General features: G+C 41.3%; 4 protein-coding genes across 4 annotated transcripts; all 4 read right to left on the bottom strand.

The window, feature by feature from the left end:
• LOC132448909 (beta/gamma crystallin domain-containing protein 1-like) lies at positions 1–5,477 on the bottom strand. The gene is made up of 7 exons (XM_060040462.1): positions 5,323–5,477; positions 4,777–5,028; positions 4,374–4,644; positions 3,487–3,601; positions 791–851; positions 427–678; positions 1–315 (listed from the first exon to the last, which is right to left on the bottom strand). Exons 1-7 carry the CDS (start codon positions 5,353–5,355, stop codon positions 40–42), a joined length of 1,260 nt encoding a protein of 419 aa, XP_059896445.1. The 5' UTR covers positions 5,356–5,477; the 3' UTR covers positions 1–39.
• A 4,128-nt stretch (positions 5,478–9,605) lies between these two features.
• Positions 9,606–10,505, bottom strand: LOC132448368 (gamma-crystallin M2-like). Its single transcript, XM_060039568.1, has 3 exons — positions 10,366–10,505; positions 10,021–10,263; positions 9,606–9,938 (listed from the first exon to the last, which is right to left on the bottom strand). Exons 1-3 carry the CDS (start codon positions 10,378–10,380, stop codon positions 9,663–9,665), a joined length of 534 nt encoding a protein of 177 aa, XP_059895551.1. The 5' UTR covers positions 10,381–10,505; the 3' UTR covers positions 9,606–9,662.
• A 6,025-nt stretch (positions 10,506–16,530) lies between these two features.
• LOC132448367 (gamma-crystallin M1-like) lies at positions 16,531–17,480 on the bottom strand. Its single transcript, XM_060039566.1, has 3 exons — positions 17,323–17,480; positions 16,952–17,203; positions 16,531–16,836 (listed from the first exon to the last, which is right to left on the bottom strand). Exons 1-3 carry the CDS (start codon positions 17,332–17,334, stop codon positions 16,564–16,566), a joined length of 537 nt encoding a protein of 178 aa, XP_059895549.1. The 5' UTR covers positions 17,335–17,480; the 3' UTR covers positions 16,531–16,563.
• Positions 17,481–20,751: 3,271 nt separating this feature from the next.
• Positions 20,752–21,709, bottom strand: LOC132449147 (gamma-crystallin M1-like). Its single transcript, XM_060040795.1, has 3 exons — positions 21,574–21,709; positions 21,169–21,420; positions 20,752–21,055 (listed from the first exon to the last, which is right to left on the bottom strand). Exons 1-3 carry the CDS (start codon positions 21,583–21,585, stop codon positions 20,783–20,785), a joined length of 537 nt encoding a protein of 178 aa, XP_059896778.1. The 5' UTR covers positions 21,586–21,709; the 3' UTR covers positions 20,752–20,782.
• Positions 21,710–24,728: the final 3,019 nt, after the last annotated feature.

The raw sequence follows: 24,728 nt of genomic DNA on the forward strand, positions 1-24,728 counted from the left end.
TTTGAATTCAATTAGATTTTAATTACAGATGTTACATTTCTAACACATGTCAGTGATACGCCTCATGCTCATGAACCTCTGGCCGCTCATGCCCATATCCCTGAAGCTCCTGTACTCTCCGGGCCTCATGTACATCATCCTGCCCTTGTAGTGGGGCTGCTCGTACATCAGCCAGTGTCCGTCCATCACGTTGCAGGACTGGCAGTCGGACATGCGGTAACGCTCCTGGATGTTGTCACAGTCGTCCATCATCTCATTGGACTGACCACCGAAGTCCTCCCTCTCGTAGATCTTCATCCTGAACTGGCCTCTGTGCTGTAATGCAGAGATTCAGAGAAACAGTGTAAGCAGACTAATAACCAATACACAGTCAATGAAAAACATGTGTAAGTAGGTGAAAATAAATTAATTGTTGAGTTATCTTACGAAGGGGATCATCCTGCAGGACCTGATGTTGTCAAACATCATTCCCATGCTCTGCATGCGGTGCATGTCGTTGTGCTCTCCCCTCCTCATGAAGAACTGCTGGCCCATGTAGTTGTTCTTCTCGTAGACCATGAAGCAGCCGCTATCCACCCTGCAGGACTGGCACCTGCTCATGTAGGAGGACATGTCGGAGCAGTCGCTCATGCACTCATAGGAGCGACCCTGGAAGTTCTTCTCCTCGTAGAAGGTGATCTGAAAAAATATAGATGTTTTCAATATTGTTAAATTGACATTCAAAGATAAAGCTTAGATATTTGCAATGCTCTACAATGAATGTATTATTTCATTTTTTTTAGTTGCTTACCTTGCCCATGTTCATGCCGGTGGTGGTCATACTTGAGCTGTGGTGCTGGTGTTGCTGCTGTCTGGTTTGGTTTTACCCTTACTTTTATACTTGCCAATACCTACAAAGAATTTGTGGCCCCCATTGTGAAAAGCCCTTAGCCAGCAACAGTATAGAGGCCTGTATAGGGCTGTGTGACCCTGTCATGTGACTGGTCTCTCGAAGACTCGATTTTTTCCTGATCCCTTTCATCAGATAACACAATGCATTTTAACAGTCGTCATTGAGCCAATGGCAATCTATTGTCTTGTGCTGTTCGATAGTATCTATCTATCTATCTATCTATCTATCTATCTATCTATCTATCTATCTCTCTATCTCTCTATCTCTCTATCTATCTATCTATCTATCTATCTATCTATCTATCTATCTATCTATCTATCTATCTATCTATCTATCTATCTATATAGGTAATAGGTTGTTATTTTAGACATTACATTTTTTTGTACAAGATTTCATCATATATATTTATTAACATAAACAAATGACTATAGATCATATTTGGTTTGAAAAATATAGAAATACTATGTCTTGCCTTATGCATTATCTAAAAACTAAGTCAGTTTTCAAATTAAACCGACGCCATTGGTAGTTGCTCTAACAGTTAGCTTTAAAATATTTATACTCCTGTAGATCAACTATTCTCATATAATATTATCCTTGCTGAGACAACACACATACAAGCATTTTTACTCTTCTGTATTATTTTGTGTGAAATTTGTTGGTAGGTATTTTGGAATGAAAAAAGAACCAGTGCTGAAAAAAAAGACCCTGATTTCATTGTTGCATCTAAGTTTTGTAAGTTTTGTTAGGCCTATAGCAGTTTCTCAATATAAAACTCCACATTCCATGCTTTTATGCTTTTTTACGTCTAAATAGACTAATAAACTGGTAAACATAAAATTGTACACTTTAATAAATTAACCTGTTGCATATTGCTTAGTCTAAATTGATTTCCGATCTGTATTCATGTAGAAAATACACTAATATGTTCTCAAGTTATGATTCTTGTTTGGATCAGATATTCTTGTGGCAGCAAGGTGTCCCGGTTACACCAAAGCGGAGAAGGTGAGAGCCATTGTGTAAAAGGTGTGCATCTCATCAGCTTGCCAACTTTAAAGCCATGTTCAAGTTTGACAAAAATAAACCCTGGCAGCTCTTCATGTAGCAGTGGTTCATGATGCAGAAGCATCCATGCATCCATTAGCCATTCATCTGTAAACTCCACTCAGTTGCTCATGGATGAGGTGGAAGAAAATGAGAGTGACCATGCATCCATAAGCCACTCATCTGCAAGCACCACACAATTTATGTCTCTGATGGATAATCATCACCAAGACCAGTGTAGCTGTGTAGCTGTTTTTACATTTAAGAAAGAGACACAATTCACACATTGCAGCAATGTTTCACAAAGAATATTTAACTTTGTAAAGAGTTGAATTTTATATTATTTTTAATAAAATCAAAATAAAGAACAATTTAGCTATGCTAACTGAATAGTGACTAGATATGCTGATATTCTTCTGATCTAACTGATCTGAAATATGTAAAAAACAGACACTGTTTATTTGGACTTCATTGACATTTTAAAATGACATTTTTTCCCTGTATGATTACATAATTTTGTGAACAAAATCACTGCTGATCATTTCAGCCCTACTTATAGGCCGAATCTCATTCATTTGCTCCAAGGAAAATCTCAGCCCTACCCCTCGCTGTTGCGCGTTCATGCGCCGTGGAGCCATGTCCCAATACCAGTTTAGAGGTAGCTTAAGGGGTAAGGGGGAGGGCTAACATCCCCTCAAAATTGAGATTTTCGATGGGCACACTCAAAGCGCTTTAGTTCTGACTTGCTTCCACAATACCTTGCGAGAAAACGGAAAATCAAGAAATATCTTAGACAAGATGGAGGGCGAAAAGATGTGACAGGATTGGAAAAACACAAATGTAAGTGTTTTCTCTGTAATTAACTTTTAATTATTTTATTAATTATACTCTGCAGCCCGGCCGCGGACTCTCGGAAGATCTGGATATCATACGACATGAGCCCGGCAGCTCCCCGAAGTTGTCTAGCTCTGATAGTTTAAATCTAAATCATCATAATAGCCTAATTACAACAAACACAGTCTCTAAAGCTGAACCAGAACGAAACAGGAAGTGAAGGTTAATGCACTAATGTGTGTAGATGAAGCGTAATCTTGATGCCTCTGGTATCGTTGATTCGGGGCTAGGTATGACTCAACAGATTGGTAAAGGTTTAATAGTGTTTTATTCAGAGATTCAAGGTATATGGAAATGGACTCTGGAGGTGGTTCATGAAGCATCTCACGCCTATAGAGTCTGATTTACCCAGGTATATCCTCTGTCTATGTTGGTATAGGCTGAATGGTAGAGAAGCCACACCTTTAGTTTCTTATTCATCTGTCCCACAAAACGCTTTTGTCTTGACCACTCTATATGTAGAAGCACAAACTTATCAGAACTGATGTAGGCACTATGTGTGGTCCAATGACATCATAATGTTTGATTTAATATTGTGTGGTCTAATGAGGAAATGGAAAATTTTTCATTTCAATCAGTGTCCACCCTTTACTATGTTACTATCCCCCAAGCGGGTACATAGTGAAATGGGACCTATTTTGTATCTAGCGGCACACATCTTCTTGGCTAGCCCCAGCCTGACATCAAGGTCATATTTGAGGACGTTTGACAGGAAGTATAGATTTCTCCAGAGTCTCTGTTTTATCAGGAGCTGAGGAAAAGGTGGAAGATCTGAAGGTGCAGACAGGGATCATTATTCATGTGTTGATTATTGATCGTATGTATTGGTCGGCCCAGGTGAACTGACCTGTATCGTACATCATTGATGTTGACTGTAATCTTGGCTAGCCTCAGCCTGATATCAAAAGGATATTAGAGGAAGTACTCTAGTATGATATTTTATATTTTAAAAGGTGGATGGAGGTGAAAGAGACGAAGAGCAGTCACCTTGTTTAGAAATTGGCATAAAGGAGAGGAAAGTGCTTGAGCGATGGTATGAAGTAAAGCAATGAAAGAGGGTTAGAAATAATTCCTATTAACTTTGTCTCCATAAGATCCCCCACGGCAAGTGTTCTCAATCTAAACCACAGCAGAATTTGACTGGAACTGGTGCGATAACACACCTAACACACCGCACCTAAGTTGGATTACTGTGTTCACAATGGTGTTGTGGAGTTTGGTTCTTTGTTTTTCCTCAGTACTTTCAAGTTCCTTCAGTAAAAACATTCAACTTAAGGCAGGGGCCTACCCAAGTTCAGCATTGACCGGCAATCGTCACTCAAATGTAACCTGAATAAGAGTTACGTTAAGAAAATAACTCAGAGGTTAAACACAAACGTTTCCCTAACAAATACCTCATAGGCCTATACCCAACTACCTAAACCACTGCAAATTCCAAAATAATCAGTTTTCTTCTGTATATTCAGTTGTTATGTAAGTTCAAATAACCAGTGAGAAAATAGGAAGTTCAAGTTAGATCATGTTTTATTGATGATCAACTAACACATGTCAGTGATACGCCTCATGCTCATGAACCTCTGGCCGCTCATGCCCATATCCCTGAAGCTCCTGTACTCTCCGGGCCTCATGTACATCATCTTGCCTCTGTACTGGGGCTGCTCGTACATCAGCCAGTGTCCGTCCATCACGTGGCAGGACTGGCAGTCAGACATGCGGTAACGATCCTGGATGTTGTCACAGTCGTCCATCATCTCATTAGACTGACCACCGAAGTTCTCCCTCTCGTAGATCTTCATCCTGAACTGGCCTCTGTGCTGTAATGCAGAGATTCAGAGAAATGGTGTAAACAGACTAATAACCATTACACAGTCAATTTAACAGTAGATGAAAATAAATTGAATTTTTGAGAATAAAATTGTTGAGTAATTGTTGGTGAGTTCTCTTACAAAGGGGATCATTCTGCAGGACCTGATGTTGTCAAACATCATTCCCATGCTCTGCATGCGGTGCATGTCGTTGTACTCTCCCCTCCTCATGAAGAACTGCTGGCCCATGTAGTTGTTCTTCTCATAGAGCATGAAGCAGCCGCTCTCCACCCTGCAGGACTGGCACCTGCTCATGTGGGAGGACATGTCGGAGCAGTCGCTCATGCACTCATAGGAGCGACCCTGGAAGTTCTTCTCCTCGTAGAAGGTGATCTGAAAGAGTAGAATAATTAGCACATTATTACTTATTTGCTTATGACAGAAAGGTTTACTTATGACAGAAAGGTAGAAAACAGAATAATGTCCTGTATTGTAGAATAGTTATCCTTGGTTTGCATACTGTCCCCCATTGTCTGTGGCGGTTCAGTGTGGCCCTAGTCCTCTATTTGATACATGGCATCCATGTTTGCATGCTATCTGAAATATAACCCCTTTGTAAACCTCTGCAGAAATGGAAACTGCAATATGTTATCCATGTATCCAAATACGTTTACAAATCAGCCGTACCTTGCCCATCATGTTCCTGTCAGTGGTGGTCATGTTGCTGTTACTGGTGAACTGCCTTTCAATCTGTTATACCAAGGTCCTTTTATATGATGTCAAGCCTAAACAACCAGAGGCCCTTCCTGTCAGAAAGCCCTTACTCAGCTACACAATCCTTTTGATGCTGAGGGGATCCCCCTGCACGTTTCTGGCATCTCTGTTGTCTTTCTCTTTAGAAAGCCATTTCACTGACAAACAAATACTATTCATATACATATATGAAGGATAATAAGTGTATTTATATGTGAAGGACAATTTGTCACTCAATTGTGATTATTCCCAAATTAAGAGGTACAAACATGCATGCTCTTTCATGGGAAAATTATATTTAATATGATATAATTTTTGATATAATATTACAAATAAATAAAAACCTTATTTCATTAGTAGGTACAGATTATTTATTTATACAGTTTAATGTCTACGTTAATAACGTTTACCGATAGGTAGCTTCCTTCCTCACTCCAATTGAAAGAGGCTTGGTCATTAGCCTTTGTATCATCACTTTATACAAGACGTTTGATACTATCGTCATGTTATCCCTGGCCTGACTTCTTTATTGTGTTAATTCCTTTAGTTGTCTTGCATTCCCACTTCCCCCCATTAACTTTGCCTCCCCACCCCGGCCCATCCAAAACACTCTTATCCTCTCCACAGTCACTCCCTTTACCTAAGGTTTGCTAATATCAGACCTAATAATCTTTGCAATGTTGACTGCCCACAATGGGATGAGATTCATTTAGGCACATTTTTTTACCTGAAGATGTTTGGTCATCTGATTATGCTCCATTAAAACAAATACTTTGCTTTCAAGAAGAGTCTTACAAGAAATTATTTTTCATCATGGTTTCATTTCGTTTTGGGGTACTCACAAATACCAATCTTCTATAAGTAGTTTACTTTTGAAAACACCTATTTTTTTTACAATTTTCATAAGCTATTTATGTAAAGAATCAGCAGACTAGATTCAAAGGTGGTGTTTTTGACACTGCACCCTGGCAGAATTAACAGAAGCTGGGTATTGTCGCCATACGATTTAATAAGAACAATTTACAATAATTACACTAAATCAGGTGATTACCTTTCTTTTTTAAAATTACATATTGTCCTAACACCGTCTAGCACTACCTCCACTGTGAAGACCAGTGTCTTAGATAGACAAGCATTTTATGTTTATTTGCTCTAATGTTGATGTGGTTGCTGAACTATTGTGTACTTTACTACGCTTATGCTGTTATACTTTGATTGCTCTCAGCCTCAATGAATTAGGAATTGTTTAAATGTACATGCGATAATAAATGACATTAAAATACAATTTTATTATTTATTGTGTAGTATTATCGCTTGTGCAATTGCAATGGAATATATAAATCTGTTGCTTATAACATATTACGTATGTACATGACAAGAAACCTTTTATCATTACAAAATATCCACCAATAGCAACATTTGCTTTTATGCAGTCAAAAGGCAAAAGGAATAGAAGAAAATAGAAAATCTTTATCACAATCAACCAATTAAAGGGTTGGCTTAGCTCAGGGGGTAGAGCGGGTTTACTTGTAACCGGAGGGTTGATAGTTTGAGTGTTGAGTAGTCCCTGAGGAAGACACCTAACCTTAACTGTTCCTGACGAGCTGGCTTTCAGAATCAGAATCAGAAAAGGTTTATTGCCAAATACATTTACACATATGAGGAATTTGTCTTGGTATTCGTATTTGTTGCGCACGATCTTAACAAACAATAAACAATAAGCAAGTATTGAATAATAAGTACTGAAAAAGATAAGAGTAAATAAAAAATACAGTAAATAAAAAAATATAAATAAATAAAAAGAGATATATATATACATATGCACCGTAATAAGATAAGAAGATAAGATAAGAAAAGAAAAGAAAAGAAAAGAAAATAATATACGTACAATTGTGCGTGATGGTGAAAGTAGTGCAAAACTTGTTGTGATCATCGGCAGATGACTGTGGGTGTTGATGGGGGAAGGGGGGGGAAGGGGGGGTAGTGTGCGTGTCAGTGTGGGTGGGGGTCCGGGGCCGTTGTTGAGGAGGCCGGTTGCAGACGGGAAGAAACTCTTTTTGTGGCGGGAGGTTTTGGTCTTGACAGACCTCAACCTCTTACCAGAGGGCAGTGTTTTAAAGAGTATATGTCCGGGGTGGGAGGGGTCCAACATGATCTTCCTTGCACGCCTCAGTGTCCTGGAGGCATGCAGGTCCTGGAGGGACGGCAGGTTGCAGCCGATCACCTTTTCAGCATATCGGATGATACGCTGCAGTCTGCTCCTGTCTTTGATAATAATAAATAATAATACATTTAATTTAGAGGCGCCTTTCAAGACACCCAAGGTCAAATGGTAGCAGCAGCGTACCAGATGGTGATGGAGGAGGTGAGGATGGACTCTATGATGGAGGTGTAGAAGTGCACCATCATGGCCTTTGGCAGGTTGAACTTTTTCAGCTGCCGCAGGAAGTACATCCTCTGCTGTGCCTTTTTGGTGATGACGTTCTGCTGCCACTTGAGGTCCTGGCTGATGACTGTGCCCAGGAAGCGGAAGGACTCTGCGGTGTTGACTGGGGAGTCACACAAGGTGATGGGGGAGGGTGGGGCTGCGTTCCTCCTCAAGTCCACAACCATCTCCACTGTCTTTAGAGCATTGAGTTCTAGGTTGTTTTGGCCACACCAAGTCACCAGGTGGTCAATCTCCCACCTGTAGGCAGACTCATCTCCACCAGAGATGAGCCCGATGAGCGTGGTATCATCTGCAAACTCCAGGACCTTGACCGACTGGTGACTGGAGGTACAGCTGTTGGTGTACAGGGAGAAGTGCAGGGGAGAAAGAACGCAGCCCTGAGGGGATCCGGTGCTGATGGTCAGGCTGTTGGAGACGTGCTTCCCCAGCTTCACATGCTGCTTCCTGTCAGACAGGAAGTCAGTGATCCACCGGCAGGTGGAGTCGGGCACGTGCAGCTGGGAGAGCTTGTCCTGTAGCAAAGTGGGGTTGATGGTGTTGAATGCAGAGCTGTAATCCACAAACAGGATCCTGGCGTAGGTTCCTGCTGAGTCCAGGTGCTGGAGGATGAAGTGGAGGGCCATGTTTACAGCATCGTCCACAGACCTGTTGGCTCTGTAGGCGATCTGCATGGGGTCCAGGAGAGGGTCCGTGATGGATTTGAGGTGCGACAGGACAAGGCGCTCAAAGGACTTCATGACCACAGAGGTCAAGGCGACTGGTCTGTAGTCTTTGAGTTCTTTGGGCCTTATTTTTTTGGGGATGGGGATGATGGTGAAGGATTTAAAACAGGCTGGTACATGGCATGTCTCCAGTGAGGTGTTAAAAATGTCTGTAATTACTGGAGACAGCTGATACAGTGCTTGAGGGTGGAGGGGGAGACAGAGTCCGGTCCAGCTGCCTTGCGGGGTTTCTGCCTCTTGAAGAGTCTGTTACCTTTTCATGGATGACTCCGCCTTGAATGTGTGTATGAAGCGTTGTAAATCGATTTGGAATAAAGTGTCTTTAATTGGCTAATTACCCAAAAATTTAAATTAGCCTCAGTTGCAATCTAAGGCCTCAACAAACCAAAACTCAAGCATAGAGCACATGTATAGAATGCTAACTCAAAATGCGTTGACGTTGTATTCACATGTTAATCATTAAGCACCCCTCCTATTTTTTTTGCACCCACCTGATGTTTTTTAAAAAAAAAAAATTTGCTGTTCAATTATAATGACCTAGATAAGTGAGTCCACGTGGGATTTATGCCTTCTGTGGGAAACAAGAATGCAAGAAAGTTCCACTTGAGCTTTGGTGTGTGGAGGGCTTAAGAGAATCTTAATGCAGTGCGTATCTGTCATAAATGTAATATTTTTTTCTATTTGGGTAGCTATTTCAAATACGGCTATGAAAATATGTATTATTACATTCTGAATATAAGAAAGCCTTAACATTGAAGTCAGCCACCAAAGACATTACTTTTATAAACCAACCATTTAAAATCCCCCACTCCTTACTAATTAAGGGATTTTTTTCTTGCCCTCTGGGGAGCTAGGGTCAGGGGGGTGTCATAGATATATGGAATGTTAGGCCCTTTGAGACGGTACCTGTGATTAATAGCATTGACTTGATTTGATTATACCCTGAAGCAGGATTTTTATTTTATTTTTTTAGAAATATGTTATGATTTTAAAATAGTATTTGCCGAATATGTAGGTGTATTACAAAGTTCACATCAAGCAACAGCTTTTCATTTTACCAGTTAATCATTTTGTATCTTTATTTACATTTAATTTATCAGGATTTACATGGAATCCATGATACGCCTCATGCTCATGAACCTCTGGCCACTCATGCCCATATCCCTGAAGCTCCTGTACTCTCCGGGCCTCATGTACATCATCCTGCCCTTGTAGTGGGGCTGCTCGTACATCAGCCAGTGTCCGTCCATCACGTGGCAGGACTGGCAGTCGGACATGCGGTAACGATCCTGGATGTTGTCACAGTCGTCCATCATCTCATTGGACTGACCACCGAAGTTCTCCCTCTCGTAGATCTTCATCCTGAACTGGCCTCTGTGCTGTTGGGATTAAATAGAGAGCTTAGAATGTGGTTCATGAGTATGATTAGAATTTAAATGGAAGGAACGGACTCTCTCTTACCATGGGGATCATGCGGCAGGACCTGATGCAGTCCCTCATGCCCATCATGCTCATATAGTCAGAGTACTCTCCCCTCTTCATGAAGTACTGGTTTCCCATGTAGTTGGTGCGGTCGTACACCATGAAGCAGCCGCTCTCCACCCTGCAGGAGTGGCACCTGCTCAGGTGGGAGGACATGTCGGAGCAGTCGCTCATGCACTCATAGGAGCGACCTTGGAAGTTCTTCTCCTCGTAGAACGTGATCTGTAAAGGAGTGTTTTAAAGTGAGAAGTTCAACATCACTGTTGGAATTTGTTCATATTAACCTTCATTTAAGAAATTTCAAACTGTGGTGACAATGCTTACCTTGCCCATGGTCATGATGGCGGTGGTTGTTGCTACGATCTGTGCTATTGGTACACTGATGTTGTTTCTGTTAAAAGCCCTTACTTTTATACCTGAGCAACCCCCTACCCCTGCATTGTTTAAACCCCTGACCCAGCAGCATGGTATAGGGGCATATAGAGGGCTAAATGGGGTTGGTCACATGTCCAGTAGCCTTGATGGCCATAGAAGAACTAATAATAGATCTATTGGGTGGTGCACACAATACATGAACATGCAGCACAATGTGATGGACAATGGTTATTTGGAAACACATTCTATATAAACATTTCTAGATTGTTCTAAATCTAAAAAAACATTAGCCTTTTTTGATTTGCCCAAGAATTGTATGATACAATATGTAGTTGGTAGGCATTGTTGCATTGTTAATGTAAAATAAAAAAAACATTGGTCCATTGGAGCCAAAGAAAACTGATTTTGCAGCAACCTATCAAAAAGGAACAATTTAGTATGCTGAAGGGTTTGTTTTCAATGGTTTGGTTCCTGCAACATCAGTTTAATGTTGATGTTGATATAACAGTTGACATGGGAAATTAATATTATATCATAAAAATTTGCAGAACTCAATAATCACCATCAACCATGAGAAGCTGCAGTTAGAATAGGGCGCTTGTTGTGGAAAGAACACATTTAGTCTAACAAGGAACGAGATCGGAAAACCGCTGAATACATTTACATTTGCAACTTTATTGAGAATGTTAAAAGAGTAATACAAAAGCTGAGCTGGTCTACAGAACACCTGCTTTCCAGCTTGGCAAACACTTTTTATTGTCTGCCTCTGTTATTCCTCCCATAAGCTCCAAGCCAGTGTTAATCAAACAATAATCAAACAATGCACATACATGGCTCCAGCGTCAAAAGACTGCTGTTGTTTCCATTATGTTTGTGGTCTCCAAGCAGAACTTGGCTTTCTACGTACTGGTGTAAAAATTTTCACCCAGTTTCCCTCATCCATTAACCTTGCCTCCCTTATCCATCAAGGAACCCCCAGTCGCCCTAATCCTTTAACCTCACCTTCCTTATCCATTCCTCTCACGACACTTGCCTAACCATGAGGTTGTCTCGACGTCATCAGAAGATTTCTAGGAATATTATGTGTTTTTCCATGTACCATGTCAAGCAAAGTAATGATTTTAATGAATATATATATATATATATATATTTATTAGTATTTATTTTATACTTTTAATTCGCATTTCTCTTTTACATGTTGATCTTTTGTGTTTTTAAAATATGATTCCTGCCAGTGACAAACATGAAAATGAGAAGCTGCATCTAATAATAATATAATATATCTTAATATCTGCATATTTTACCTGCACCATGGACATTGGTGTACAGTTTGCTTTGTTTGTTAGGTCTAATGAACCACATCATTTTTTTTGGTGTCATAGAGTCAGAACAGTCAAATACATTCAAAAGCATGTATACCACCAGTATAGATTTTGCAGATGATACACAAATCAGAAGACAGAATTTGAAGCCTGGGGCCTCACAAATCATTAAGATCCAGTTTTAAAAAAGATGATGGTCTCCCATTAAGTGTGCATGAGGTGTTTCTCTGTGCCTGATGGAGTGCAGTGCAAGTTACTTGACTTTGATAAAGACAATGATGTTACTGCAAATGGCCTACATCAAGTTCTGATGACCTGTCTGGAAAAGCATGAACTCGATATTAGTTGCATCACAGCAAATGCAGCAGATAATGCCAACGTAAACATTGGAAAAAACACCATTCCATTTACAAGTTATGAACAGTGGCAACAATCGCATTCGAAAAGCTTATTGCCCAGCTAATATAGCTTATAACAGTTCATCTCATTGTTTTAAAGATTGTGGGAGTATGTATGGATGAGGGATACTTCACCCATTTAGAACCGGCGTTCTATCATTATAAAATCGCTATTGTAATATAAATAAATATATAAATAAATATCAGTCTAAACCAGTCTCCCCTTGGCCCATTTTTTCTCATCAAATTTTCTCCCGAAATGACGTCAAATGACGCGTTTGACGTCATTTCGGGAGAAACCTCTTGTCCCGCTAGAAGGGCCGAGGACTACAACACACTTTTGGTGGCAAATTTTTCCACCAATAAGGAATGAGAGGGGGCGGGAGCTCGCGTACTGAGGGGGAATGAGGGGGACGGGAGACCGACAGGTGGGCGGGCGCAATGCACTGTGGTAGTTGGAGGTTTTCTTACTTTGAGCCAGCGAGACCATGGAAACACTCTTTCTGCCTTTTTTCAGGCTAGGATGAACCGATTTCAATTTTTTTTTCACATTTATAATACATTGAATTATTTAATTCATAAAACCTTCATATTCCCACCGGTGAAGTATCTCTTTAAGCGGCCTCACCAGGGCTGGGTGAGGCTGCACACCTGTTGCACATTGATTAATCAGTATGCACAGGTTGAACCAGCCATCTCCACACACACTAGGGAGAACTCCTGGATGGCGTGGGAGCACTCTTGCCATGTTTATCTTCATAATTTTGCATTAAACCGCATTTTCAACACCATCGTCCTTTGTATGGAGGAGCCCCAAATAAGTCACCTAGGAAGTGTGGCAGCCATCTAGGTTGTGTGCAGTAATGGTGTGTGCTACCTCGCTCTACAGCCACTGCTCAGTATTTGTTTCCCAAAGAGAGGGACTGTGTCCATTTTCTGCCTTTGTTGACATTTAATGGTGTTAAATGGTGTCATGTCATTTTATTAATTTAGTTTCCTTTCTCAACCTGTCCTCCAGATGTTCTTAGACCATTCCCCTCCCCAGAGCTCCCTGTCAATCTTCCCACATGCACCTCATTCCCCAATTATTCTCTCCCACCAGTTCACTTCCTTATTCCCTTGTTCCCCTGGTTCGTTATACTTGTCCCGTCCCTTTGTCTACGTTGCACTGCATTTCATATAATGATAGAACATACAACCACATATGCTATTTAAAGGAGACATATTATGGCATTTTCAGAACAAGTAAACATAGTATTTGAGTTCCAGAAAACATGTTTTTGAAGCTGTTTGCTGGAAAAAGCTTTTGGGAAAAAAAATCGGCCTACCGCTATTCCCATCTGTTTCAGTCCCTTCAAAATGCGCTGTTTTTGGTGTCCGTAGCTTTAATGCAAATGAGCTGTCAGATGTCAGCATGGAGGAGAAGGTGTTTGCGGACTCCTGGAGCTCTACATAATATAATATAATAATAATATTATACATGGGTATTTATATAATATTATATGTCTAATATCACGGCCAAAAGCTATGTGCGCCGTTTGACGTCTCTTGCACTTTAACAACAAGTAAAGACTCGTAGTGGGGGATATCTTGGCCATGGTTGAGAAGAATTGGGGGAAAGGAACTTTGGCCTTGACCCTGAAGTCCACTCACACCCTCCAAACCCGACATACGAAGCTGTGCACCATGGGTGATCGGGCCTTTTCTGCTGCTGCCCCTAGACTATGGAACGCCCTCCCTGACCACCTGAGGGCTCCATAGACTACAGCTCTTTTTAAACGAAACCTCAAAACCCATCTCTTTAAAAGAGCATTTAGCTAAACTTTCTTTGAGGTTCCCCCTTTTAATATTTTTTTTTCTCTGAAGCACTTTGAGATTCTTGAATATAAAGTGCATTATAAATAAAATGTATTATTATTATTATTATTATTAAGTCCATGAACCGCGACATGGAGGGGAAAGGGATTGTACTCCGGGAGCTGAGATGCCGATCTGCCACTGAGCTCCCCGCGCCGGAGCTGCCGGACTGCTGCCGAAGCTTCAGCGGCACCGCGGGAGAAGCGGCAGTCCGACCACCCTCGAAGTCGTCCGGCCGCTGCCGAAGCGGCAATCCGGCAGCTCCGGCGGTGTACTCCGGGAGCTGAACTGCCGCCGAAGCTTTCCAGCTGCACCGGCGGGTGTCCTCCAAGAGCTGAAAAGTCTGGCGGGGGTAGCTCGCCTGACTTTTCTCCTCCTCCGGACTGCCGCTAAAGCTTCGGCAGCAGTCCGGCAGCTCCGGTGGTGCCGCCGGTAGAGAAAGGGATTGTACTCCCGGAGCTGAGCTGCCGCCGAGTTCCTCCCGCCGAAGCTGCTCATCCGCTGGTCCACAAAATCTTAGCTATGCTCTGATTGGAGGGGAGTGGGGAAGTGGGAGGTAATATTCAAATGTACCCCCTTCCTACGTAGGGGGTGCGCTGAAACTGAGTCGCTCGTTTGGTAACTGTAGGCGGGGTACTTTCAGAAATGCATATATCACTCAAAAAATCTTGTACAGACTTTTTTCAAAGTTTATATGCGTGTGGGAGCACCAGAGACCCAAAACAAGTCCCAGGAAAAGCGTTGTTTTTATAATATGTCCCCTTTAAAGCAAATAGCAGGGTACAATAAAATAATTCTGGAAAACAACTTTATCATGTATCGGTCCATAGTCTTATCTAGAATCCAAATTCTCAATTGAAGTGTGCTACTCTAAAGAGGCACACATTTTCAGGATTTCTTTTTCTACGCATTCCTCCAAAAATATTACATAGTCAGATTAAAATTTAGAAATGAAAAAAAATGAACTGAGAGGTTCATGGGTGTGGAGTAAACTATTAAAGGGAAATGATGTACCACAGTTTAAAGTGATGTATGCCTCTGTTTCAGCAACGCATGATACAGATGTGGTTGGTAGGTAGGCGATAATTCACCATATCATGAATAGACACATCCCCGTAAATACATATTAACGTGCAAATATTTTCCCAAATGCTGCAGTGTTTTTGGTTGTGTAGGTTTTTTATTTTGGAGGTCTAAACGTGGCCATTAATGAAAATAAAAAGCCATTGAATTATAAGCACTGAATATTTATTAATTGAAATAATGAATCTGAATTTTTTGCCTCTGAATTTAACTTCGTTTTTCAATTATTAATTGAAGTGCGCTACTCTAAAGAGGCACACATTTTCAGGATTTCTTTTTCTACGCATTCCTCCAAAAATATTACATAGTCAGATTAAAATTTAGAAATTAAAAAAAATCTGAATTTTTTGCCTCTGAATTTAACTTAATTTTTCAATAAATCATTTTCAGCTTTATTTTCTCAATGTTAACTAATTCAACCTCCCCAAATTCAACATGCCAAATTCAGCTGCAAAATTCAATGTATGAAAATTCAGTGTTAACATCCGGGGAACCAAAGAAGAGCAATCAATCCTAGATGCTAGATCGCGGTCAAACAAGGAGAGCGGGAATAAGAGCGTCACTGGTTCTTTCTTGATACAAACGTTAATGTTCAAAGGTAAATCAACGTCATTAAACACTGACTGTAGCTCTTTATGGGGAGAAAAGCAACGGTGGTGGACCGTATAAACGCCCTATCCATTGTATCGGTCTGTAAAATGCTAATCAAATCAAATCAAATGTATTTACTAAGCATATTTAATAACAAGGTGAGGCGGGGGGGAGATCTTATGTTTTGATTATGTTTTTGTTATAAAGCACACAGTTTTTCGTTTTTTTACTGCAGCATGAAATAAACGATGAACTAATGCCTGTAGGTGAAGTGTGTGTGTGATTGCAGTGACTTGGCTGGATTTACATGCAGTGTAAGGGTAATTGTAGTGGGTCAAGGAGCGGGGCAATCCGCAGAGGTCACTTTGCCTATGTTTGGTGTGATGAACGAGAGCGCAGAGCCGACAGTATTGCGCAACTAAACCGGCAGCAACCTGTAGTTGCAGTGGAAGCACGGCGTGCCTCGGTAAAGGCGCCCGACAGCAACTGGCTTTTATTTGTCATCCTCATATCTGTATCATGTCACTCGGTGCGGAATAGTGTTGGCTCTGCGCACTCTTTAAAGTCGACACGTCGACTTTAAAGTCAACATGTCGACATTAAACTCGAAATGTCGAGAATATGTCGAAATGCAGAGCCACAGTGTGGTGATTAGTGTAAAGATGCTGAAAAGGTTGTGCGGAAAAATTCGTCTGTTCAGGAGGAGGCCCTGTCAGACATGTTAATTTACTAGTCGATGTGTCGACTTTAATCTCGTCACGGCAAAAATATTTTTTTTCTTCATGTGTGGCCCTAATATTCCGTCGTACAGCTGTGTATGCAAGTGCTACTTAAGTTATATTAATAAACAGCAAACCGGAACATTTAAATTAGATCATGTTTTATTGATGATAAAACTAACACATGTCAGTGATGCGCCTCATGCTCATGAACCTCTGGCCGCTCATCATATCCCTGAAGCTCTTGTACTCTCCGGGCCTCATGTACATCATCCTGCCTCTGTACTGGGGCTGCTCGTACATCAGCCAGTGTCCGTCCATCACGTTGCAGGACTGGCAGTCGGACATGCGGTAACGATCCTGGACGTTGTCACAGTCGTCCATCAGATCATAGGACTGACCACCGAAGTTCTCCCTCTCGTAGATCTTCATCCTGAACTGGCCTCTGTGCTGTATTGCAGAGATTCAAAGATAATGTCAGTAGACTTATAACAACAACACAATCCATCTAACAGCTGAAATGTTCAATTCAATTGAACAGTGTAACGTTGGGGACTTCTCTTACATAGGGGATCATCCTGCAGGACCTGATGTTGTCAAACATCATTCCCATGCTCATCATGCGGTTCATGTCACGGTACTCTCCCCTCCTCATGAAGTACTGGTTTCCCATGTAGTTGTTCCTCTCGTAGACCATGAAGCAGCCGCTCTCCACCCTGCAGGACTGGCTCCTGCTCATGTGAGAGGACATGTCGGCACAGTCGCTCATGCACTCATAGGAGCGACCCTGGAAATTCCTCTCCTCGTAGAAAGTGATCTGAAACAAATCATTTGTCAACAATAGCAGATCATGCTTGGATGTTGCCGCTATTCATTGATTCTAAAAGGAAGTATCTAAGTCGGCTTCAATATTTTAAATAATTTGGTGTATTTTACCTTGCCCATCATGATTGCAGTGTTGGTTTCTCAGGTCCTTCAGGGATCGGTTGGTCAACTGATACCCTAATCTGTTTCAAGCCGGTACTTTTATACATGAATAGACTCAAACACTGCATGACGCCCCTATTGTTCAAACAACTGACCCAGCAACATGCTATAGAATTCCATACAGAGGCTTACGCGTGTTCTAACAGGGTCAAATTCTCCAAATTGATCTTCTGGAAAAAGAGTTGTGTAGGTGAACCCTGTGTTTAAGCTTGAATCCAGACACTAAGATATATTTAAAAAAGTGGATTGGGCTGGGAGTTCTAGGAAGGATTGGGGTTGTGTTATCCCCATGGGTATGACCCACGTCAACTTGGCGTGTTATAATGATGATGTTCGATAGGAAATGCGCAACACTAAATGGCATACTATAAGCATCCGAGAGGCGTAACCCTCTCTCGGACATCAAAATAATCCACTGACCAGATTGAGCTAATCACATCCACGAACACACATACACTGTGCCATAAAATATAAGTGTCCGAGAGGCTTAACCATCTCTGGGACATGGCCATCAATATTAAACGCTGCCCAGACGGAGATCCATTCGGAAAAGGCACTTTGATGTCAACAAAGAACCCAACTTTAATTCAAAGCAGAGCAGAACGTTTGAAACAGAGACTGGCTAAAACATTTCTTATTGTAAATAACGGTTTTTTTCAGTAAGCGACAAAAGTAAGCCTTACCTATTGAACAGCTCCCCCAATGCATATAACACTCATGCATATGACGTGCTAATGAAGAGCTGTGGAATATTGTCATTTTGACAGGGTACAATATAGTCACTGTGAGGTGTATGGATTTGTTTGTTAGATGACGCAAGTCGCCGTGGGAAGTGACTCAATCATCGACATGACACCGTGGACCAATTGCAGGAAGTGGTGCATTTGGCGGCATATGCCACAGAATTAATCTTAAACTGCTGGGTTGCTTTAAGGATGCTCTCGAGCCGGTCTCTGCAGTGCTTAGATGATACAACAGGGACTAAAAGTTCTACCTGAGAACTTGCCACTGAAAGACCTGGGTTTTAGAGTCACACCTCAGGTCTCACCAAATTAATCTTAGGAGGGCGGTGTTTGAAAGTAACATCGACATATGGCTTCCTGATGATTCCATCATATGGATACATAGACGTGAACTGTCATTTTGAAACACTGCTGATTTCACTGGTTGCAAGTCATGGCTGCGCCCCAATGTGGAAGTTGTTAAAAAAAACTATGTATGGTTACTATGTATGAAGTTTGGGGACCCTACTAGTTCAGAATGTACTTCTACAACCTGAACCTCACTTCCTATTTTGGTAACTACGAGTTTGGCTAGCCAAACTCGTCCGGACATTGGGTTAAATTGTATTATTTATTGCCGATGTTTATAACATGAGTCATATTTAATTTGTTTGATTCATCGTTTTCCCAGCTGAAGTTATTGGTCTATGTTAGTTTATTGTTTGTTTGCCTAGTTTCTTTTCCGTCACCGTATTACATCACGATTGCTGCCACAGAGTTTCTACAGCGTTCATACTGTTCCCACCTACTAGAGAAAAAACCACAGCAGACAGCGGCCTTAAGATGGCCCGATTCTTCTTGATTCATATGTGGTCATTTTATTTAGTTTACGAGGATCCATGTATTTAGTTGTTGGCAAATATCTGATGTTATATTTGCCTTGTTAATTGAAATACATTCATGTTAATAATGAATTTCCTTTTTTATTATTAAATCTTAAATTAGTTGGAGTTAAGCTCAGATAAATTAAGCAATACATTCAAGGTTATAAGATAGATGCACCCCATCTATGTGCAATCACACAATTGCCTACATTAATTAATATTGTTGGATTCCACACATTGCACCGCTAATGTAACAATGCCACTGTCTTTTGAAATCAATGTTTATCGGATGGTACAGAATTTTCTGGACAAAATAACATTAATTTCAATAAAAGTACTACCAAATGTCTCTTGTTTATGGGAAATGCAGAATCTGCACAAAAAGTATGTATGTTATGTATGTATGCTGATAAATTATTTGCTACAATGGTTCAATCACCCCTATTCAATAACCCCCTATTTTGAGGTTTGCCTGGTATTTTTGAACTTCATCATTTCTGAGGTGGAGGTAGATGGAGGGAGTTGACCAACCAGGAGTTCAACAGTCTAGAATTTTTTTTAACAATGTATGGCTGCATCCATATTATGATATTAATTCCTGCTTGGCCAGTCTAATAATCATTGCAAATCACAAAAATGAATATCAGGCTGGTCTCATGATGCTTTGTTGCAGGAACCTTAAAAACAATTGTTCTCAACTGGTCTGGCCTGAGGAGACACTTTTGGGTCCCGACCCACCATTTGAGAAACACTGCTTTAGAAGATACCATGGACAGTTGGAGATTATCAACGATCACAAATTGATGGGTTGGAAATATGTATGACATGGAAGTGCAGCGATTGTGGTGCAAACATTTAATACACTGCTACACCTTGTGTGATGGAAAATCTACATGTTGTTACATTTTTGGTCTATCTATGAACTTAAGTTTTGTTACTATTTTGTGTGATGTATATATTGCCTGCCTTCTACTCTCCTTTTCGGTCATCTAACGTGTGAAACTTCGAGGGTCGTGTGATGCATTTTATTGCCTGCCTGTTCCATGTTTTCGTGTGTTGTAAATCATCTTTCATGCAATCCTTTGATGTATGGGCCTGTTCCTCGACCCCCTGGCTAGCATCAACGAAGCCAGAGGGTTACATGGCACGGCCACCAGCCCCTCCAATGGCATCCAGGGGAGCTTCAATAGTAAAGATTACCAGCTGGTTAACAAAGGCTTTTGGTTTATTGGGGGCCAACTGCCCTCAAGGATCCGATCTAAGTGTATAAAAGCTCCTAACTTTAGCTACTCAGTGGACTTCTCCCGAGCGTACCTTTAGAGTATGAAGTAACACGCAAAGAGAAGCTCCCATCTGAGGCCTCAGAATATTGTAATGTATGCCTGTTATGTTGTTTGTTCATGCATGTTGTGATGTATCTTTGTTCGTACTTTTATTACAAATATATATGACCAGCAATTGCCTGCAAGTATTGTGTGCTTTTTGCATCTAAATATCTCATCTGCTTAGACGCAATATCTGATAGAGAAATTGCCACGACACTTGTCTCCCATTACACATTCTGTGAATAAAGGGATAGTTCATCTTTAACAAACCTCAGAGGGATAGGCCTTTGGAAGCCTTGGTTCTGACATAAGGCCAACTCATAAAATCTCTGTGAGATCAGTGGTTCAAAACACTCAAGGTTGGCCTTTAAATGTTGCTCTGATGGTCTTCTGTATGCTCAGTGGTCCTATTTCACTAAAAATAACAAGCAAGAAATCCATCAAATGTAAGTTAGATCATGTTTTATTGATGAGGAAACTAACACATGTCAGTGATACGCCTCATGCTCATGAACCTCTGGCCGCTCATCATCTCCCTGAAGCTCCTGTACTCTCCAGGCCTCATGTACATCATCCTTCCCTTGTAGTGAGGCTGCTCGTACATCAGCCAGTGGCCGTCCATCACGTGGCAGGACTGGCAGTCGGACATGCGGTAACGATCCTGGATGTTGTCACAGTCGTCCATCATCTCATTGGACTGACCACCGAAGTTCTCCCTCTCGTAGATCTTCATCCTGAACTGGCCTCTGTGCTGTAATGCAGAGATTCAGAGAAACAGTGTAAGCTGACCTATTAGCAAACAAAGTCAAATTAACAGTTTAACTTTGTTAGTGTAACAGTTGAACTGTTGGTGAGTTCTCTTACAAAGGGGATCATTCTGCAGGACCTGATGTTGTCAAACATCATTCCCATGCTCTGCATGTGGTGCATGTCGTTGTACTCTCCCCTCCTCATGAAGAACTGCTGGCCCATGTAGTTGTTCTTCTCATAGAGCATGAAGCAGCCGCTCTCCACCCTGCAGGACTGGCACCTGCTCATGTGGGAGGACATGTCGGAGCAGTCGCTCATACACTCATAGGAGCGACCCTGGAAGTTCTTCTCCTCGTAGAAAGTGATCTGAAACAAATAATTTGTCAACCATGGTATATCATTACAGAACATTGTGCTATTTCTAATGATAACAACAAGTTGGCTGCAATATTTAATGTACAATATATTGAATGTTATTACATGAATACAAATCAATGATTTATGTTAATATATCTTTACCTTGCCCATCATGATTGTGGTGTTGGTGGTCTCTCAGAGATCGGTTGGTGAACTGATGCTCTTCCTGTGTCAAGCCCCTACATTTATACCTGAACAGACCCAAAGACTGCATGACGGCCCCTATTGTTCAAAGTACTGAATCATGACTCTGACTCAACATACTGTAGAAGCTTCCACATGCTCTTAACAGGGTTAAGATATTTTAACGTATAGATGGATACTGCCCTGAAAAACCTAAAGAGGATACAAAATGAACTTGTATATATATATATATATATATATATATATATATATATATATATATAGATATATATATATATATGTGTATATGTATGTATGTATAGATATATATGACACAATAATTGAACCTTAACTTTGATGTTGGACAATTCTGATTCTAAATTGTCAAAAAACACATCCATTCAAAATGATCAAGTAATTGATTCGAATTCTAAAGCCCTCCCGAACAAGGAGGCTATAGTTAGTGGGATCATCCAGATAGTCAAGTTTGCTTTTCATATGAATTTGTCTGACCTTTGCCAAACCGATAAAATAACTATGTGCTGGTCTTGCTCTCTTTGCTCTTGCCGTATCTAGTTTGAAGTAAAGCAAAACATATACTCCGCTGCGAAAAAGCTTTTGTGTAGATTTCTGTAAATATTTGACCATGATTCTGTCTTAATTTGGATGAACAATTAAGAGTGCCATGTATTTTCTTAATTCGGCAGACTGCGGTATTTCTTGGTTATCATCAACAGAAACGTCCTCCTCCGAGTACCGATTCGACCTATTTTTAATTTATTTTTTAAGTGGCTTTCAATGGGGTCAAGGCCAGAATGATTATGCAGAAAGAAAAACAGTATGGGTACTCGGCTACTCGCAAGGTCATGGTGATCTCACAAGTCTAACAGCTGGGCCCGCTAAATGCGTTGCCTCGATTGTGGCAGCGCCCTGTTCAAAGCCTCTCTAGTGGAGGCTTGTCGGGAGTTTACCACTTTGTCGATGGAAGGGCTTAAAACCAGGACATTAAATTCCACCAAGAGTCCGTATGCTCCACCAGCAATCACTAAATTCCAATTGTCCAAACACATGGCCGAACACTCGCTGCAAGTCGCGCTCATTTCCATAAAGTTAACTGAAGTTCAACTTTTTTCCCTCCCCTTTACCCGCCAGTGAGTTCACCTGACCGCACGCGAGCCTTTGAAGAATCCCTTGCCCGCGGCTCTGCCCCACCTAATGCAGGGCCTCGAGTGTGGCTCTCCCCTCCCATTCACTTTGTATTGGACGGATGATGGATGCTTGCTCGCGAGGGCCACTCTGCTGATGTCACTAGCTTTAAATCATGGCTGTGCCCTAGGGCCCTATTTTGCATCCGGCGCAAGTGACTTAGTCACTGGCGCATGTGTCGTTGCTAGTTTACAACTGGCGCAGAGCGTTCTTTTCCCACCAGCGCCACTCGCCGGTAAATTAGGGATTGATCATGCGCCCCAAGGGGCGGTTCGGCGGAAGGAGGAGGCGTGTTCTGGCGCAAATGCTATTTTGCCGTTGCTGAATACCATTGCGCTACTGACCAGGAAATACCTGGTTTAAAGTCAGTGGCGCGTTGTTCAGATGCTATTTTAAGGGCGGATGCATAGCCTGCATGCGATGCATACGGATTGCTTGTGCACCTCGCGCATACACTTTGCTTCTCTCATCTACCTAGCCGCACATTCTTGGTAAATTATTTGGGAAAGAACAGCTGATGCAGCGGTAATAAGTTTTACTTTTAAATCAATGCATCTGCAAACACCGTACAGCAAACACATATTTTCTTGACACAGACATCGTATAGGCCTACATGCCCATAACTTTTAGGATTGATGAGTATTTGATCGTGAAAAACATTGTTTTACCGCGAGTGAGTGTTAAAAAGAATGAATGAATGCGGGTGCGCGTGTGTGCTCTGTTTAAACACACGCAAACTAAACACGTAACGCATAATACAATCAATGGCAATGTCTATTACCGCGGAGACACATGCATATTAGGAAAGCATACAATACTGATAAGAATCAATGTTTATAATGTATTGCGTATTTCATTAAATAGATCAGTTACCGCATATCATATGTTATATTATTTACGTTTTCTTTGGCGAAATTTATTTGAGGACTCAGTATTTCTGAAGTTGTGGAAGAAAACCCCTTATTCCATGTGTGAATTAGGCCATATTATTTGGCAATAAACTGAGCCATTTGCAGTTTGAAATTCATGTGCATCTGTCTCATCGGAGACTGCAGACGCGCTGTCAAAATATCAACTCGTCCGATTCAAATGCGCTCATGGCTCTTAAAGGGGATGGGAGCTGGCACTCTCATTGGTTTGTTGGACGTTACGCCCAAACCACACCTACGGGTAATTAGGCTGCTTCAGACCAACCCTTTTGACACTTGCGCCGCGACGCAAGTGTCATTTATCCGCCTGTAAAATAGCGATAGCGCCGTAGAACCGCCCACAAAGCTACTTGCGCTTTGCGCTTTCCACTTGCGTTTCAGACCGTTAAAATAGGGCCCCTAATGTTGAAGGTGTTAAAAAAAACATCATTGAATGGTGACTATGTATGAAGTTTGGGCACCATAATAGTACAGAAAGGACTTGTGCAAGCTGATCTTCACTTCCTATTTTGGTGACCAAGCTAGGCAAAGACGACTGGACATTGGGTCAAGTTATTTTATTTATTGTTGATGTGTACAATATAAGTCATATTTAATCTGTTTTGTTTTGTTCATTGTTGTTTACCCAGCTGAAGTTATTGGTCTACGCACACATATATGTGCATACTCACAATTGCCTAGACCAGAGGTCTTCAACAGGGGATCCGCGACCCCTAGGGGGTACTGCAGGGGGGTTGCGAAAGTTTTGGTTGATTAGACAATTATTTTATATTCCCCCGCAATTTTTTCCACAAATTGAAATGTCTTTAAATACACATTAACATGAATCCAACACACTAGCCACGTTTACATGGACACTTTTGATCCGATTTCTAATCGGAATAGATCTATTCCTATCATGCGATCCGAATGGCATTTACAAAAGTGTCAAGCGTACGTTCATATGTCTCTCACGCACACCTGACACATCAGGACTGGCTGCAACAATTGTATGTATTT

This window comes from Gadus macrocephalus, chromosome 20, assembly GCF_031168955.1.
Source record: "Gadus macrocephalus chromosome 20, ASM3116895v1".
NCBI lineage: Eukaryota > Metazoa > Chordata > Actinopteri > Gadiformes > Gadidae > Gadus > Gadus macrocephalus.

Bases quoted from the DNA above. Each gene is read 5' to 3' on its own strand.
- LOC132448909 (XM_060040462.1), bottom strand. From the start codon at position 5,355: ATGACCACCACTGACAGGAACATGATGGGCAAG. The intron at 852-3,486 runs GTGTGCCGCTAG...AAACCAAACCAG, and splicing joins CTGGGGCTAGCCAAGAAGAT to ACAGCAGCAACACCAGCACC. The intron at 316-426 runs GTAAGATAACTC...TCTGCATTACAG, and splicing joins CCTGCAGGATGATCCCCTTC to CACAGAGGCCAGTTCAGGAT.
- LOC132448368 (XM_060039568.1), bottom strand. The intron at 9,939-10,020 runs GTAAGAGAGAGT...TAATCCCAACAG, and splicing joins CCTGCCGCATGATCCCCATG to CACAGAGGCCAGTTCAGGAT.
- LOC132448367 (XM_060039566.1), bottom strand. The intron at 16,837-16,951 runs GTAAGAGAAGTC...TCTGCAATACAG, and splicing joins CCTGCAGGATGATCCCCTAT to CACAGAGGCCAGTTCAGGAT.
- LOC132449147 (XM_060040795.1), bottom strand. The intron at 21,056-21,168 runs GTAAGAGAACTC...TCTGCATTACAG, and splicing joins CCTGCAGAATGATCCCCTTT to CACAGAGGCCAGTTCAGGAT.